The sequence below is a fragment of the Podarcis muralis genome, chromosome 1, assembly GCF_964188315.1.
Source record: "Podarcis muralis chromosome 1, rPodMur119.hap1.1, whole genome shotgun sequence".
NCBI classification, from domain to species: Eukaryota; Metazoa; Chordata; class Lepidosauria; order Squamata; family Lacertidae; genus Podarcis; species Podarcis muralis.
Window position 1 is genome coordinate 89,442,667 of NC_135655.1, and position 18,808 is coordinate 89,461,474.

The 18,808-nt window shown below is 38.0% G+C and overlaps 1 protein-coding gene across 5 annotated transcripts in view; it reads left to right on the top strand.

Moving 5' to 3' along the window:
• EPB41L5 (erythrocyte membrane protein band 4.1 like 5) overlaps positions 1-18,808 on the top strand; it is an 83,465-nt gene that overhangs the window by 9,662 nt on the left and 54,995 nt on the right. For all 5 annotated transcript variants that reach the window (XR_013394331.1, XM_028742844.2, XM_028742846.2 and 2 more), the window contains exons 3-15: positions 888-992; positions 5,756-5,798; positions 6,732-6,810; positions 7,695-7,739; positions 8,498-8,550; positions 11,181-11,301; positions 11,826-11,913; positions 12,815-12,903; positions 13,515-13,584; positions 15,045-15,214; positions 16,392-16,498; positions 17,366-17,393; positions 18,654-18,696. Coding sequence is in view for 4 of the 5 variants with exons in the window: in XM_028742844.2 (XP_028598677.2) it covers positions 888-992; positions 5,756-5,798; positions 6,732-6,810; positions 7,695-7,739; positions 8,498-8,550; positions 11,181-11,301; positions 11,826-11,913; positions 12,815-12,903; positions 13,515-13,584; positions 15,045-15,214; positions 16,392-16,498; positions 17,366-17,393; positions 18,654-18,696 (1,041 nt within the window). In the remaining variant the exon portion in view is untranslated. The remainder of the gene's footprint in view (positions 1-887; positions 993-5,755; positions 5,799-6,731; positions 6,811-7,694; positions 7,740-8,497; positions 8,551-11,180; positions 11,302-11,825; positions 11,914-12,814; positions 12,904-13,514; positions 13,585-15,044; positions 15,215-16,391; positions 16,499-17,365; positions 17,394-18,653; positions 18,697-18,808) is intronic.

The following is an 18,808-nucleotide window of genomic DNA, read 5'->3' on the forward strand; positions in this document are numbered from 1 at the left end:
CCCAGGCCACAGAGAGGTTAGGCTGGCCTCAACTAGAGCCAGGGCCTTCTCAGACGTGGCTCCAATCTGGTGGAACGCTCTGTCACAAGAGACTAGGGCCCTGCAGGACCTGACATCCTTCCGCAGGGCCTGCAAGACAGAGCTGTTCCACCAGGCCTTTGGTCAGGGCGCAGCCTGACCCCCTCCTCTGGCAATCGGCAATCTGCACAGAATTTTGCTGATGGTTGCCATTAATTTGATTTTAATTTGATTTAATTAATTTTATAATGAATGTTTTTAGAATGTCAGACTATTTTGATTGTTGTTAGCCGCCCTGAGCCCAGCTTCGGCTGGGGAGGGCGGGATATAAATAAAATTTATTATTATTATTATTATAAGCTGTTAATTTTTCTGCTGAACTGGGCAGGGGTTATTAATCAGAATTGGAAAAAGCACTCTCCCCCCCCCCCTTTCCACTGATACGATTTAATTTTAATTGTGATTTTGATGTAGTTATAGTAATTTTTGTGGTTTTAATATATCTGTCTGTAAACTGGGGTCTACACATGAAGGATGGCATAGAAATTAATCAAATAAATCTTGTGCTTCCTGGAGGGCAAGAAGCATGCTCAGTCTTCTTCAGGCTATTTTTGTGTATATGTGTGAGAGAGTATAAAGTGAATATGCAGAAACCATTGCCTTCTGTTTTGCTACCAAAATGATAGTCAAAGGCTATCAGGTTTGCTATTAGAAGTAATATAAGCAGTTGACAGAATTGGTGTCTAGAGAGTAGCGCTGCATTATTTTTTTACTGGAATTTCTGAGTGCATGCAGAATTGCCCTCAAAAATAAGGTTAATCATCAACTAATCAGCCTCTTACTAACACAAGTTCCTCTTGTAATTTCAGAAAAAAGCCAAAGGACAGCAGCTGTTTGAACAGATCATGTACCATCTGGACCTCATTGAAAATGACTATTTTGGATTACGATTCATGGATTCTGCACAAGTAGCAGTGAGTGGCATAGGGGTTTTTTTCTTCTTACAGTAGTAAAGTTAATTAAATCATACTAGGCCAAACACAAGATTTGTGCAAGTGTTAAGTTGTTCTTGGTACAACAAAATTTATAGATGAGTTTAAGAAATTGTCCTGAACTTCAGTATAAAATCAGTTTCCCTTTTTCATGTTCTCTGTCCTGGTTTGGATAGATAAAAAATATGGGTCAGAGAGTTGTTGGTTCTAATTCAAATCTCAAAAATGAGAATATGTTTAATATTATTATTTTTTTCCTTTTAATTTGTTTTGAAGTAAATCAAACAAATCAATACAATAAAATAATACAAGTTCATGACTTCTGTTTCTTTCATAGTATGAAAAGTATTTTTTAGTGCCTTGGAGTCTTTGTTGCATGTAATTCATGTTACACACATGTTTATTGGATCATAGTTTAAAGGCCGCTTTGGACAGAACCATTAGAAAGGAGGGTCAGAGGGGGGTAAAAACCCATTGGGCTTTCTCTGGAGGTGTGTGTATGACCTCTCAGTGCCCCAGACCTGACCCATAGAATCTTAATGCAGCATCATAGAAACTTTAAGGCAGGGGTGGCAAAACTCTGCCCCTCCAGGCCATGCTTTTAAAACCACACTTATCTGCAGGTCAACTGACATCACTCTGATGGAGGAGAAATAAGTTGATTTGGGGGGGGGGTTAATTTTGGTGTTGCCTTCATAGCTCAGTGTCACCTACCACCACTATGATTTGGCCTTCCAGGGGTGGGGAGATAAGGATCTGGTCCGCCAGGCAGAAAAGGATCCCCACCCCTGCTTTAAGGTCATCTGAGAAAAACTATCATTCCAAACGGCAGGTCTGACTTCAGTGCAGTTGCAGTTCTGTGTGTGCTGAGAATGCAGGGCTCTAGTAATCGCATCTTCCAGGATGGTTAGAATTCTTTTTTGGTGTTCTGGTCAGGCACAAAACCTTTCTGGTTTTTGTGTGTTGCTGGACTGTTTCACCCCAGTCTTAAATTCATGATTCAGTCAAAAGGCATATGCACCAAGCATACACAATTTAGTCATGATCTTGGTTAATTAAGTGTCTGTATATATTACATAGAATTTCACAACTGAGATTATTTTGGTAGTTCTTCATTGCATTTCCACCACCTCACATGTCAGTGCAATGAAAAACTCTTCTGACCTTAATCATATTTTCTTGTGACTTGTTCTTATAGCCGAGGGTTCCATGAGCCTCACTTGATACTGTATGATTTACCTGCTTTAGGCAATTTATATCTGTTTGCATTCAGCTGGTCATTGTGCACTTGGAAGAGTGCATTGCTCAGTCTAATGCAATTGCTTCAGCTTTCTGTTTATTGTGATGCAGCGCTAATGTTTGCCAGGTATATAAAAAAAAGGTGTTAAAGACCATGTCTTTTTTATTTTAATGAGCTCTGCCTTTTATACAAATAGTTGAATCTTGAATGATGTTGATGTAGTACAGGTTCATTCTGTGAGTATAATTTGGGAGTTGCCTTTACAATTCAAGAGACTTTTATGTTCCATTGCCTCTGTCGCTTCCCCCTCCCATTGTATTTTTGGTTAACTGAGTTAGAAGGGACCCTAAACAACACCAATGTAAATAATTCACCTTAGTGCTATGTATTCAACCTTAAACCTACTGCCCAGGAAATCATCAAAATCATCCCAGGAGGAAAATGGCTTTTGCATGTATTCATTTTGAATTACAGCCGGAGGTTCATGGCTTGCAGGGATGGCTAGCAGCCCAATAGTAGGGAGATCTGTGAGTAGCTTGGCTCAGGCCAAAAAACTTGCAGGACACTTTCTCAGATTGTAAATTTTTCAGTTGGGAGTATCCTCTGGCTTAATCTTTTGACACATTACTCTTACCGTAGCCTTGCCTTGTTTCATGAAGTGTGTATTTCTGCAGGATTAGAGTTCGTGCCTGACCCTGCTGAATTTGACAGCTGTGGTAGGAAAAGTAATATTTCCAAGCATTGTGTTGCAGTTTACTTGGAGTAAAGTATAGTTACCAAGTGCAACTGCAACATGAGATCAGGTCTCAGTGTCTCCCAGGCTTTGTTCTGTAAAAGTAATTCCCTCCCCCACTTCTGTGTGCCAGTCAAGCTGAACTCTTGGAGATGGCGCTGGTGTTAGGAACTGAGTTGAACTAAGTGGTGTCGGTGCCTGTCTCTGGTCTGTTAACTGCCTTTCTGTGGAATGTGGAGGAGGTGAAAGAAAACAGATTGGAGATGAAGCAAACTTATACTTTGCCCTACAGTCTGGGAACATCTTTCTTTTCTTTTCTTTTCTTTTCTTTTCTTTTCTTTTCTTTTCTTTTCTTTTCTTTTCTTTTCTTTTCTTTTTTCTTCCCTGTCCCTGTTGTTGTGTATACGGCACCATAGCACTTGTAATACTCTACTTTGGTGGATTTGTTTTCTTACCAAAGGAAACTTATGTTGGATGGGTGCAGACAACTGATGGAAAACTATCCAAAGAAGGCATGTTTATGGTATAACTTCCTATAATTGGTTGATTGCATTGAATGAAATAATCTTATTTCGTTCTAAAGCAGTAGGACAGTTCCATGAAAATATCAACCAACAGGCCCTTTTTTTATCTTCCTATATAGTTAGCATGCTATGTATCTTTTTTAAAGATAGTTTTCCAAAGTTTTATTATCTGGCAACAGTTCTACACATGAGTGAAACATCCAGAAGCAGGGCATGCCGAATGATTCAGGATTTCTCTTAATTTTTTTACTATCTTTTAGCTAAATACTTTTCAATTTCATTTAACAACCCGTTATTTTATTGGTAGTTTCACTTTTGCTTTTGATACCTGAGCAGAAATGGTATGTTAGGAATAAATATTAGTGAGGTCTTGTTTTGTAGGTTGCGTGTGAGTGAGTGACTTGACACAAGCAATGTTGGTCACATTAAGCTGGTCACAGAAAACGTTTTCCCCACAGGGATAAATAAACAGTATGAGAAGTTTGACACTTGCCCATGAAACATTAGCTGTTTTTGTATGTGGCTGCAGATGGGGAAAATTGATTAAGACTTTAAGAGAATACAGATATCTAAGTTACAGATATATTCTTGAAGTTGCAAAACTCTTGTGTTGGTCAAATACTTTAAAACACAGTTCTAAAAAGGCAAACGTTAACTATTTGGCATGCTTCTGGGTTTTTGGTTTTTGAAGGGAGGAGCAATCCAGTTAAACCACAAATAGTTTAATGTTATTTGGAGTTCAAATAATATTAGTTAACACACAAATTATTATGTAAAGAAGCTTACAAATATAATGGTGGTAATTATGGACTTACCTAACAACAACAGGAACAACAACAGCTGTCATTTAATTATGATTCCACTACTGCTACTCCGTTGACATAGTTCAGGAACAGTTTAATCATGTGGTCTTTGTTGGTTTAGATGAATTTTTTTTGTTTCCCAAATGCTTAGAAATTTGATGGTGTAATAATAATAATAATAATAATAATAATAATAATAATAATAATAATTATTATTATTATTATTATTATTATTATTATTATTATTATTTATTATTTATACCCCGCCCATCTGGCTGAGTTTCCCCAGCCACTCTGGGCGGCTCCAGATGTAAGATGCATGTATGTTGTTTCATACTGTTTGTAATGTATTTTGAATTGCAATCCTGGGGCTTTGGTATACTATTAGTATTAGTATTAGTATCATCAACATTTGCTGCAGGTGGGATTAGAGTTGCTATAGCTGCTGTCATTGTGAACATCCTGTGTTTAGAGGTGAGCCCATATTTATCACAGGGCTGCATGTGCCATTTTGGGTCAGTCTCAGTCTGGGGGAGTGAGGATTAGGTGATGTCAAGTTGTACTAGCATCAGATCTGACAACCATCTCCATTATAAGATGCCTGCCGGCACACTATTGACTACAGCATAGGGTGGGGAGGCACGTAATGTATTCTGAATGATAGCAGTGGTATTTAAAGGAAAGCCTGAGGCCACAGGTGGTAACTCAACAGAATTATACTTGGAATGGTATCATTACATATAAGGATGTTATCACCTAGGAAAAATACTTGGCAGATTTAAGGAAATACCCAACCCGTAGTTAACATATTTTGTGAACTTAGCTGCTACATCCTTACGTTCTGAACTTAATGTGATCTGCAAGTTTTTATCTTGTACTGCTTGCTTCATTCCAGCTGCTGAGCTCTCTGAGAGGAACTTGTATAAACAATTCATGCTAATGCTTGTGTCAGCACTTGAAAGAGACAATGCATTCCACAATACTAGTTTTTAAGCGTAACTGTGAGAAAGTTTATGTGCTTGAATAGAAAGGATGCACTTTTAATTGAAAAGTTACATTGGCATGCCTTTTCCTTTCTTAGATGGGAGATATAATCTTTTTCATATCTCTTTGGTAAGATGGCAGCCTGAAACACATTGAAACATATGTTAGAATTCTGACAATCCCAGCAGCTTTCTGGCTCTGTGACTTGCAAAGATACATTTGTGCTGCAAATTGCAGATCATGATTTCAGTGCTCGAGAAATTATTAACTTGCCTCTTGAAACGTATTCTAGCAAGCTGTTACAGTCAATTAACTGTAGGTCAGGCACACTGAATGTGTTGCTCTTAAAATGCTTTATACTGCTTAGAACTATTTTGGCTTGTTCTGTTCTATGAGTTTCTAATTTGCATACTATATTTTTTGTGTTGAAAGCATAAAGTTTATAATTATTTTTCTTTCAGCACTGGTTGGACAACACAAAGAGTATTAAAAAACAAGTTAAAAGTAAGTGAAGTTTGTGTTTTAAAACATCTGATTTACTTGAGTATCGACGAATGCTTTGTTTCCCCAAACATACCATGGCAGTATGAAACTTTTCAAAGAACAATGTTGTAATGCCAAGTTTCTGGCATTACAACTGATCTTTGACTCACGTTACATTTACTACATGACGTATTGAAAGCTAATTCAGTACAGGGCAAAAAGAAAAAAGGGGCTCCAATTGTTTAAAGATTCTGTAGCACATTTCTTTTTGCACTTTCTGCCTTAAGAGTATTACTAAAATGGATTTGGTGGACTATATTTTAGTAATCTTTGCTTTGCTGACCTATTGTGATGTGTATTTGTATTTTTTCTGTGACTGATATACATTGACTTTTTTAAAAGGAACTGTTCTAGTAATGTAAATCAAAAGGGGGAAGAAACTTTTAAGATCTGGTATTACAGGTGACCTGAATCAGTGGGTGTTGAGGAGGTGCATGAGTAACATCATATTCCTGGTTTAGAATTTCTCTCATTGGAAGGAAATGAGGTGTGGAGTCTGCTGCAATAAAATGTTTAGCTAGCTATCTTCCTATGACACAAACTAACAACAGGAGGTACTCCCCAAAACTTAAGACTGCCTGGGCAGAGTTTATAAGGATTTGATTGGGGTACAAAGCTGAGATTGATGGATTCCTCAGTTCATGGAATAGAGCCTTGTAATATTGGGATTAACCTAGATTTGTCTGTTCTTCTTGGCAAGACAAATCAACTTAATGTAATGAGACTGAGTTGGCTTCTGGTATATAAAACTACTACTACTGTTTGTTTAGCATTCTCTTTTTTTGCTAGTGAGTATTACAGAAGGGATTCCCACCCCCTTTGAATTCTGATTAGTGAATATATTTACAAAATAATATCCTTGCTGTCAGAAACCTAATATATTCACTTTTGTAGTTGGTCCACCATACTGTCTACATCTTCGTGTAAAGTTTTACTCTTCCGAGCCAAACAACCTACGTGAAGAGCTCACCAGGTACGTTGTATGCAGTGATACAAACTGGAGATCTCAAATCCAGTACAGGCAATGACCAATTTATGTGCGTCTATCACACACACATGCACAGCACCAAACCTGGAAGTGACCCTTAAACATCACTAAAAGGGTGGGGAGGGGAGGGGAGGGGTGGAACATTTTACGTGGGCCCCTCCAATGCGTGCAAGGGTCGAGAACATAGCGTCCTGTGCAAAACAAGGATTGCTTGCTTGTTTGCAGTACATTTGCTTTTTGTGCTGTATCTGTCATACCAATCTGAATATGATTGTTGGCGGTCTCTCTTTTTTTCCATTCATAGATGAATCAAAATTCCAATCCACCTGGTTGTATCTCAATACTGTAATGTCCCTGAATGATAAAATTGCAGGGAAGGCATTTGGGCAGAATCTCACATACATTGTCACAGTTTCAAGGTGTTCCATTCCCACAGTACATTGAATAGGAGTTCCCAACACTTCAGGGAACCGGTAGTTCTTTGGTGCTGGGCGTTTTCCTTTCTGCTGTGAGTAATCCTTATACCCAGTCCTTCTGCTCTGGCCTTTGCTGTAAATTGGGTCCTGATAATCTTTACAAAATCATGAATGAAGCGTAGTTTTGAGGAAACACTGAACTTTGATAGAAATATTTTTAGACATGTTTGGGAAATCCATCCACTAGGAAATCAGAGAAAACAGAAACTACAAATTGGATATTCTTTAATTAGAATTTCATTCTCTTGCGATGAAATATACTGCTCCATGTTTCCATACTTGAAGTGAGAGACCACAGTGCGTTATCTCATAATTAAGTCTAGCTGCTGATATTTGCTGCTCTTCTCCAGTGCTGAACTCATTGATGTTTCTTGCTCTTTCCCCCTGAAATAGATATTTATTTGTTCTTCAGCTAAAACAGGACATTTTGAGTGGCAAGTAAGTACTGTTGATAATTACGCTAAATAAAGGGGGCTTGTCTCTTATCAAATATGTGCAGGAAATTTAGGATACAAATATAGAACATGTGCATCTCCAAGGTGCTGAAAGTATTAGTAGCTACTTACCATGCTTTGTAGCAGTGAACATTAATGGACTCTGGTAGTTATAATTAGCCATTTGTTTAGATTCTTTCCTCAGATTTAGTATTTAAAATTCCACAATTGCATCTTAGAAATCTTCATAATTTTTTACCACCTAAAGCAGTGGTTCTCAAAGGGTGTGGCCCGGAGAAATAAGTTTGAGAACCACTGGCCTAAAGACTATGGTCAGGTTTCTGCAAGGATGTACAAAAGAGGAGGGAGGTGGTATGTTGAGAATGGGGATGTGCTGCTGTATGTGGTGCGTAACCTATGTGATGTCAATTATTAATGGTTCCTTTAATTCAAATGCAGACTTTTTGGGACAGATTTGGTGTGGCGTAATTGAAGAATATATTAATGATTCCCCAATCCATATATTTGTAGGATCTAGGCTGACTTAGGCAAGCTTATTTGCTCCTTTAATGTAAAGCGTACATTTCTGAAAATCCAAGTGTTATAGGAACATGGGCTTTAAGTATATTTCTGAGTAATATGTCAAGTTCGCTGAAACGGTTCACTACATCTTCCCCTTCCAAATCGTTGACCCATAATCATTTCCTCATACTGCCGTTGAAATTTGCTTGACGTTCTTTTTTTTTTTCTTCTTCATTACAGGTTGGAGTGTCCATTTGAAACAGCTGTGCAGTTGTCAGCTTACATGTTACAAGGTGAGCTGCCTTAAGGGAACTGCCTTTGTGTGGGTGTATTGCTTGAGGTGCAGGACTGATTCGAATAAGACAAGGTTTCCTTTGCAGATAGCAAACCTTATGTAAACTGCTGGTCACATTAATTGCCAGGGATTCAGATAAATTACTGTACTTGTGCTATTTCTGGGCATTGTTGCTTTTAAACTTTAGGGATATATTTTGTAGCCAGAGGATTATAACAGCTGATAGGGCTCAGTCATGTGAGGCTTATCACTAAGATCTTAGCTTTTTCTTGCTACTGTACAATCTAGCACGAGTGGGAAGTATGAGTGGAATCCTGGGGTGTGGACTACCTTATAGTCCTTGTGTAGGAAAAAGGAGGGCAGGCGTGAGAAGAATTAACTTGCTTAAGTGAAATAATTATTTTTCCATAGATGCCTCAGAGCTTTGGTTCCATTCAGAAAAACACTGTGAACCTCATATTGAGATTTGTTGGTTATTTTGGCAAAGCAAGCTCAGAATTCTGCACTTTGACCTCTACATTTGTACTTACTGAAAGAGATGTCAGCTTGGAAGTGTTTATTAGGGATAGTTTGCAACAGAAATTGTGTTTTCTGCATTACCTTGCATGATTCTCTCTCTCTCTCTCTCTCTCTCTCTCTCTCTCTCTCTCTCTCTGTGTGTGCGCACACGCACACCTTTATGTCAACAAAATCCTGATTTCATTTTTAAGAGTAATTGCATTACAATGGGTTGTAGTCGCACAGCCTTTGCCTATTTGAGGACTTTAAAACCCTTTTATATAGAAATAAGTCCAACTACATTCATTCAATGAAACCTCTAAGTAAGTGTGTCTAGAATCATTATTGCAAGATCGTTACTGCAGAGCAAAAGGAATTTTCTGTGATTCTCATAGTTCTGATTGTAGATAACTGTGTTGGAAGTAGATACTCATAAGTTCCTAATCAGTGATCAGTGGCTGTTAGTCTTGTATCAAATGTAGTTTTTAAAGTCATCTATATTTCCTGTGGGACTTTAGAATCTTAGAAAGTATTATATATGCCTGCCAGGTAAAACAGTATGTCGCAAAATGGTACTTCCCCACACAAAAGGAGCAGGTGCCACTGTGGTCTAAACCACTGAGCCTCTTGGGCTTGCTGATCGGAAGGTCAGCAGTTCAAATCCACACAACGGTGGTGAGCTCCTGTTGCTGTGTCCTAGCTTCTACCAACCCATCAGTTCTAAAGCATACCAGTGCAAGTAGATAAATAGATACTGTTGTGGTAGGAAGGTAAACGGCATTTCCATGCACTCTGGCACTCGTCAGGGTGTTCTTTTGTGCCAGAAGTGTTTTAGTCATGCTGACCACATGACCCCACAGCCTTGGTACAAAAGGTTATATATGTGAAAATATTTATAAATTAATGTTGATCATTTTTTTAATGTATGAGGCAACGAGGAACACACAAAAAATGTGATTTTCTGTATTGCTTAGATAGGAGAGGGGGACAGACTTTGCGATGTATTCTGACAATCTTTCAGAGGAAGTCATAAATTTGCTGTTTGTTGGGATGGTAAAACCCAACTCTTGATTTTTTTTCCCTACTAACAATCTATAGATAGTAGTGTTCAGTTGACAGATAAGAACTCAAGTAACACTGGTAAGATAGTGTTGGAAGATACTGGGTTTGATGGTATGGGTAGGCAACTCATATATCCGTGTAATAAGAGAAGACACTTTTGAATCAATTCCCCAGAAGATAGTAATTTTGCATTCAACAATGAAGTGTTGGTATTCATGTTTCTGTAGTGGTGGGATGCAGAGATCCAACTCTGTGAAGAGGGCTGCAGCAAAGCCTTAAAGAATTCATGCCTTGATCCCATTTTGGCATAGATTCTGTTTACAAATTTGCATGACAGTAAATGTTCGATTCCAGGCTTTGATGACAGTGCCCAGTACTCAGTAGAATGCTGAGTAGATCCTATTTAAATTAGCTGGAGGTTAACCTAGCTTTGGAAGCAAGCAAGCAAGCATCAAGTAAATTATGGATTTAGAAACTTCCTTAACTTCAAATTGAAAGACTCATGAAAATGCAGCTTAAAATATTTATTCAATAAGCTCAGTTGTGTTCAAGACCCAAGAAATCTATTAAAATATTTACATAGCACAAAATTTAACAAACATGTTATATTATTCAGCGCTTCTTCTTACATTTCCAGCTGCTTCTTTTTACATTTTAAAAGACTGCATTAAAAAATTCATGTTTGTGATGGTAAAAAAAGAAAGTGATCTCACTAAGCATCTGCAAGTCTGAGTATCTTAAAAAAAGAGGAATGAAAGAAGTTAAATAACAATGCTAGTTCCCCCGCCAACATACAGTTTCAGCAGTAAATGAAAATGCTCTTCCATATAAGTTTTGGTTTGTGTCTGTAGTTCTTCCAAAGCTGATTTAAGATTCAGTTTTAACATACCTGTACTAAGATCAAAATACTGATTTCCTATTAAACTGTAAATATTTAAATGAAGTTTTAATTATCTTTGAATAAATGTTCAGTGTGTCAATGAAATGAGTCATTGTAGGCACTTCGGATTTTGCCATTTCCAAATTTGCTTTGGCTAGAATTTTCTTGAAGTATTCTTCTATTTCCAGCTGAACTTGGTGACTACGACCCTGCTGAACACATCCCTGATATAGTTTCAGAGTTCAGGTTTGTGCCCGAGCAAACTGAAGACATGGAACTGGCCATTTTTGAGAAGTGGAAGGAATACAGGTAAAAAATCTCAGATGGTAAATTGCCACATCCATCCAACACATACCATTGTATGCATTGCTTTCTTTTGCTGAGTGAAAGGGGACTTTAAATTCCTATGAATACCTTCCTGAGTGTTGGTGTTGTATTTCTGTTGAGACAAACTAGAACATAGTCCAAAAGCTGCCTTCATTTTCTGAAGCAATCACAGCAAGCTACAAGACACATCTAAGACCAGATAGCATCATCTAGACAATAGGGTATGCATTTTATGCAGTCTACAACCTTAGCACTTCTTGATGTTATCAATACAGCTCTGTAAGCTTCCACAGCTTAATTTAGCAGTTCAGTATTTTCTTAGCCCCTTGATTTCAAAACAAAACTCAAGTTGGCCATTATTAAAACCGAGTCGAGATGAGCACTATTTGGCTTGCTCTACATATATCAAGTTCCCCTTTTTTGTATTCTTTCTGTAACCTCACTTTTTTATCAAGGCATGTTATTTTTAACTTCATGTGATTTTTGTGTAATATAAATCATTTCAGGGGGCAAACACCAGCTCAGGCAGAAACAAATTATTTGAACAAAGCAAAATGGCTGGAAATGTATGGAGTAGACATGCATATAGTCAAGGTAAGTTTATGGTTGTAGGCTGTGCTTTTGGGAACGTTATTTTTAGTACTTCTATAAACATAAAAATACCTAAACTTGCAGTCTTTGTAGCAATGAGTGGGATCTGCTTCTTATAATAGCCTAGTCTGCTTACCTATACAAGTTATGGAGGACAATTTAGTTAATACATATCTTGCTGTGCATCTGCCAGAAATGGCTATGATCTGAAGCTACTGCTTATATACCCAGCTGCTATAACAACAACCACATCTGTGAGCTTACCAAAGGTGGGCTGCATGGCTGGGTGGGGACTTTAACCCTGGTCTCCCACGTCAAAGTCCAAGAATGGATCTCTAGACCAGACACAGTGAATTTATTATCCCAGTGTATTTTGTAGCTAAGAAATGAATTGCTCTGAAATTCTTAATCATAATGTTAAACATATTCGGAATAAATATAAATCGTGGAAGTCTTGAGAGATGAGTGCTGAAAATAAACTGAGATTTAATATTGTTTGACTTAGGACCAGGTTTGCAGCCTAATGTTAAGTAATTCTCAAGAAACCACAAATGATAAAGCATAAATGTAGCTTTCAGTGTAGATTAATATAAGTGAAATGTTCTATGTAACTATGTATGTTTCTAGAATTCATATCTGTCAGCTTGGCTTGATCAAATCCTCAGAGCAGCAGACAATGTCCTTATAAGCAGTGAAAATAATATCCAAAGATAAAATATTTAATAAAACAAAAAATGATAATAGAATAAATGCTTGGTAAGGGGCTTGTTAATAACATCTGTGACTAAGGCCTTTAATTTTGCTGCAGTATCTTAACAGTGAATGAAAGTATAATTAAAGTAACTTGTACCAGCATAAAGTCACATCTGTAGGAATATTCTAATCTAATTTGTATCCCTCTTAGGCAAGAGATGGAAATGATTATAGCCTCGGACTAACACCCACAGGAGTTCTTGTGTTTGAAGGAGAAACTAAGATTGGATTGTTCTTCTGGTAAGCAGAATAATTTATAAAATAAATTATTTTAGAGTCTGCAGCCTAGCCCTAGGCTAGAATTTGTAAGTCTTGTAAGCAAGCACGGTTCTATGTTGGCATTCTCTGTGATTTGCCATAACAGAGCTCTAGGTGTATTGTGAATGGGTGGAATGATTCTTGAAAATGGCTGTACAGCTATTTAGTTTGGGCTTTGAGAAATTAATGTCTGTGTTAGGCTGCGTGTTTTTATGTAAAAAAAGTGGTTTTTCCTGAGAGTGCAGATATGTCTGGGTATGGGACATTTATTCAGTAGGATGAGTGTATACTTCTCATTCACTGGAAGGAACTAAGAAACTGGTCTACATGAATCAAGCATAAACATTCAAAATCAGAAAATTCAATTAGAATTTCCCTTTAAAAAACTCATTTAACATTGACATTTGTGTTAAAGCACCCCATGGTTAAACTTGTAATTTTTAAATATTAATTTATAGCACAAGATAATAGCTGGTGTTCTTGCCGTTACATAGGTTTTTGTAAAATATGTTTTTACTAGGTGCTGTATGAATTGTGGTGCAATTGCAGTAAAGTACATACATCTTTTACATTTTAACTTTTTCCCATTGCAGGCCAAAGATCACTAGGTTGGACTTCAGAAAGAATAAATTAACACTAGTGGTGGTTGAAGATGATGAACAGGTAGAAGGAAGTCTTTGTTCATCTTGCTTCTATTGTTGTGAGTTAGTTTAAGCATAAGTATCGTAGCCAAAATAAATTAAGGATGGTTGTGGGTGATAACGTAAACATTTTTCCTATTATTGTAATAGGCACTTAGTGAAAGTTATTGTTTGAAAGTGAATAGTGACCTGTCATATTCTAAAGAGACTGTCCTTAAAATTTATTTTTCTACCCAAGAATGAATAATGAATAACTATTACAGATAGTTGAAACATTTACCTAATTGTTGAAACATAATATCATTTTAACACCAACAGGCATTGTTCATCTTCTTGAAGTAACACAGTGTTACTTGATCTCCTCCACATACAGTATTAGTATTCTTGTATTCCATTCTTCCACCAAGTTACTCAAGCCAGCACTCGTTTGTTCATCTGCCACCCCCTCCAACTTTATCCTCATAATAGTCCAATGAGATATAGGCTGAAAGTTACTAGCCTAAGATCAATCACTCAGTGAGAGCATCATGGCTGAATGGGGATTTTAACCTGGCTACTTCTCCCAGGCTAGGGTTCAGTATTCTAATCACTAATAATACACTGGATTTCAAGAGTGATCTTTAAGTTTCTACCAATAGTAATGTGAGGTTTCTTCCTCTTTGCATTTGATAAGGCATATTGCTACAGAAGCAGCACTACCGTTCTTTGTTTATGTTAAGTATGGAGAAATTTGGCTGACTTTGTATTACTTCCAAGTAAAAATATGTTGGATTTTAAGTGCCTAATTAGTGTGTGTTGATTGATTTGGTGAAGAAACTAGAAAATCAGCCTAGGGGAAGGCAGATTGTAAACACTGGTACTCCAAGCCTTCTTTAAAAAGAAGTAAAAAATGGTTTTAATAAATAAATGTCAACTATCTTGAACAAACCACTTGGAAAATAGAAATGCAATCTTTTGCATTCTGTTTGTCTTCTTCTTGTCAGGCTACTCAAGTTGTTGAAAACCATTATTCTCCTCCCCACTCCAAATCCACAGTCAGCACAAAGTATAGCAGCTCCTATGTCAAGAAGGCAACATATCGCTCAGCAAGGTCACATGTCTTCAGTTGTGGCTTGGCATTTTTAAAGAAGTTGTGCAGTTTGCCCTTTAAGTGACTAGCGCTGTATAACATGTTTTATAATTGTAATGCTTTTTTCTGTCATAATAACAAAAAAGATAAACTGATCCTATGCTATTTATATTTTATCTCTCTGGCTTATTCTGTGTCAAGGAAACAGGAAGAACTTGTTATATCAGTAATGCTATAAAATACTGAGAGCCCATTGTTCTCTTCAGTATTTTATAACATTCTTGGTTGAACTTACCTTTGAGTTATGGGTTCTATGAATGCCTGCAATTCGTGACTGTAGCTGCGATAATCTGAAGGTAGCATTCATAGTAGTTTTCTAAATGCTCCTGTGGTGGTCCTTTTCCCCCCCTAAGGGCAAGGAGCAGGAGCACACTTTTGTCTTTAGGCTGGATCACCCAAAGGCCTGCAAACATTTGTGGAAATGTGCAGTCGAGCATCATGCCTTCTTCCGCCTCCGTGGACCCGTCCAAAAAGGTTCCAGTCGGTCAAGCTTCATTCGGCTGGGATCAAGGTTCAGATACAGGTCAGCAGTCTCTTTTGTTCAATACCTTCTTCCCTGACTTTTTCTCAGATAAGGCACAGGAAAGAAAGCTGGTCCGTGGTTTTGTTTGTAGTAGTCACTACTCTAGATTCCTATTGGCATAAAGGGAAAGGATTGAAAGAGGCACTTAGCTCAGTCAAAATAGTCTAGGCATGGAAAATCTGCCGCGTGTTAAGCCTTTCTGCTGCTGTGTTCTGCGAAATACCAAAGCCTAACTTTTACCTTGGCCAAATCCAGAAAAGACTGAATTTCTAGATCTCGTGATTAGAGAAAGAAGCCTGAACTGTTTTTGCATATGCTTATTTATTGGAGGAAATGGATCTGTAGTTACTCAGCTCGAGTATACTTCCTTCCCTACTTTCCCTCCCCCATTTAGGGGATAAAGCATTAAAAAACATTAAACTGAGCCCATGAACAGATTGGTAGTCAGGGGAGTCAATGTAATATTGGTGTCTTCAGATCTGATGATTGGGCTCCTGTCAGCAGTTCAGCTGCTCATTTTGAACCAATTAAGTTCCCAAATGCTTTTCAAAGGAAGCACAGTGTGGAACACATTACACAGTGATCTAAGATGGTTGTAACCATTGGATGTGGAACTGTGGCCATTTCTCTTCTCCAGTAGTTATAGCTGGCTCACCAGTTGAAACTGTATTGAAAAGGGCTATGTCAAAGAGCACTCCCATTCTACAAAACTGCTCTAGTAGGTACTAGTGAATCCTTGAGTTTTCTCCACCACGTCTTTTGGCTGACTCGCACACAAAGTGTAGAGATGATTTAATGAAAGTGGGGGTAAAGTTTAGCTTCTAAAGATGTAGATTTTTGTGGTGAAACTGATATTTTTGGCACAAAATATATACAGTTGCAGTAATTATCAGCTGAGTGCACATGGACTATGGTTTTCATCCTATTCACGTTTCTTGTTTCATTCCATTTTTCCTTGTCTCTGTTTTGTTCTTGGATTTTATACTATATCATCTGGTAAGGATCATGTCTGTTTAATATGATTATAGAAACTAATAGTATGTATATGACTGGCTTTAAATAAAACAAAAGCACATGAGAACTAAGCGTTTAGAAGAGCAGGGATAATTGGGCGCTGTCGCTTACATCAGCTTTTCAAATATGAATGTTTTCTCTTGTTCTTTCCTCTTCAATCTAGTGGGAAAACAGAGTACCAGACAACAAAGACCAACAAAGCCAGACGATCGGCATCTTTTGAAAGAAGGCCTAGCAAGCGATACTCAAGGAGAACGCTACAAATGAGAGGTAGCTTGACTCATTGGTAGGCGGTGCCACTCGACTTGATCCAAATTACTACTTTGTCTTACACTAACTAACAGAATACCTGACCCCCATGCTGTAGCTTAAACTGTTTTTGAAACTAAAAGGTGCTTAATAACTATTGTGGCACGAGTGTAGAGCCTGATGTTTCGGAATATCAAATCCACCCCCTTGAGTTCCTAGAGCCAGGGTCTTTGGATCCTTGCCCGTTCTACAAACAGCATACAATATTGATAATGGGGCAATTGCCTGGACTTTCCTTCCCTGTCTTCCGACTTATCCATTGTATTTACTAGGGCTGTGCCAGGCACCCGCAGTTCGGCTCAGGGCCCAATTGCTGATCCTGATCATGCTCAATCTGGGCTATGAGCTGGACTTGGGGCCTTTCATAGTTCTAATGTTTATTCAGCATTTGAAACCCTAATGAACCATGTGTTTGATGACAAGGGGACTCTTACCTGCATCATCTTCTCTCCCCCACCTGTTGCTGCCTGAACACCCTCTCCCCTTTTGGCAACCCCAGACCACTCCAGGTGAACCTAGGGTGCTTGGGGCTGCTTCAACCCAGTCTAGACAAATCATGGATCTGCCAGAATCCATTTGGAATCTTGGATTTGTCTGGACTGGATGCAAGGCCCTAGTATTTAGTGGAAGTGTCTGTGAAAGGTGGTAAAGCTGCATGATAGGTAACCCTACAAATAGTATATACCTATTTCCCCGCACATTCTACGTTTTAGTCTGTTTTAAAGTGTGTCCCTAACACTTTGCACAAGTATCTTTGGAAAAAAATAATGCAAGCTTTTTGATATTGTGTAATTGATATATTGGACAATTTTTTTTGTTTTATTACAGGAAACACTCATAAATCTGAAGAAACTAGGTAAGAGGACCTGTCGGCATTAGGCTTCCACAGTAAAGATTTATTCCATGAATATGTCTTGGTCATCTCTATAGGATTATCAGGAATATTCTCTGATAATATGTTAAAAGCCCCTTTCCTGTTGCTTACGTATTTTTTCATGAATTAGACACCATTCAAATTAAACAGTAAAACTCATGCAAGGCAGAAAGCTTAAAAGCTCTTTCCATGCCACATTTTCCTGCCATGGAAAGAGCTTTGTAAGCTCTGCCTTGCTTACCAGGCTCTGGGAAGGTCTTGCACAGACTCTGGAGATCTCACAAGACCTTGGGATAACCCTGCAAGATTTCCCAGGAGTCCACAACCTCCCAGTGCCCAGTACGCAAAGCCTGTTTGGTGTGCTGGCTTTGGAAATGTAGGCATGGTCACACTGGGCTTGTTCTGACTATACACAATTTTGGCTTCACTGTACTTATTTTTTTACTCCTTTTCTTAGTTAGTGAAAGAGGTAGGTAGCCTCATGGGAGTCTGCCATCTTCCCTCTACTAATTTTTAATGGTGGTATTAGGATATCATGGTATGTTCACCCTAGAGCTAATCAATTCTATGTTTGACTATGCATGCTAATTAACATTGCTGATTAAAATTGATTTTAAAAGATGCATGTCGTTTCACTGAAAGTTATTAGATCAGCAGTGAAAGTTATTAGATCAGCAGTGAATTTTTTGCTGTTGTTGAAAGAAGTGCTCTTTCATACCTGCTTTTTATGGTGTGGTGTTTGACTTAACAGATCTGTGCAAGTTAGCTTCATGTGGAAACCACAACAACCGTGCCTTGATGGAACTGGAAACATACACAGATAAGATAAATTAATGTGTTTTGGTTCCAGGCATCAGGGCTCAGTATTTCACTCTTACCATCGTTGAAAATTTGGCTTTGATTTATTGCACTCCTACCCCTGTTCATGCAGATTGATAAGATTTGCCTTGATAAGTTCTGCCTACCAGAACTTCATATGGATTATGATGGCTTAGGAAAAAGTCCAGCATATGTGTGAGATCTTAGTGTAAAACAGTCAAAGTAAGGGCTGCTTTGGAGTCAAGTGATGCATACAAATGTAAATACAGAAAATGCTGGTTTGGCCTCAGTTTTATTTATTTATTAATGTCCCTGTTGCTGATCCTACTTGGAGCTGGCAGACCCAGATAAGCCTTAAAATCCTAACAGTTTGATCTTTGATAAATTAACTTTAAACTATTGTGTGTTTTTTTCCCATTTCAGCCTTCCAAATAATGTTTTCAGCCAAAATAATGGATCACAGCAAGTAAGTTTGTCTAAGCTGAAGTCTTTGCGTCAAAAGTAAACTAATCTCAAATGCAGTTGCCTTGACCTCAGAATTTAGAACCTGTAGTAAATGGAAAGTTGGATCATTTGGT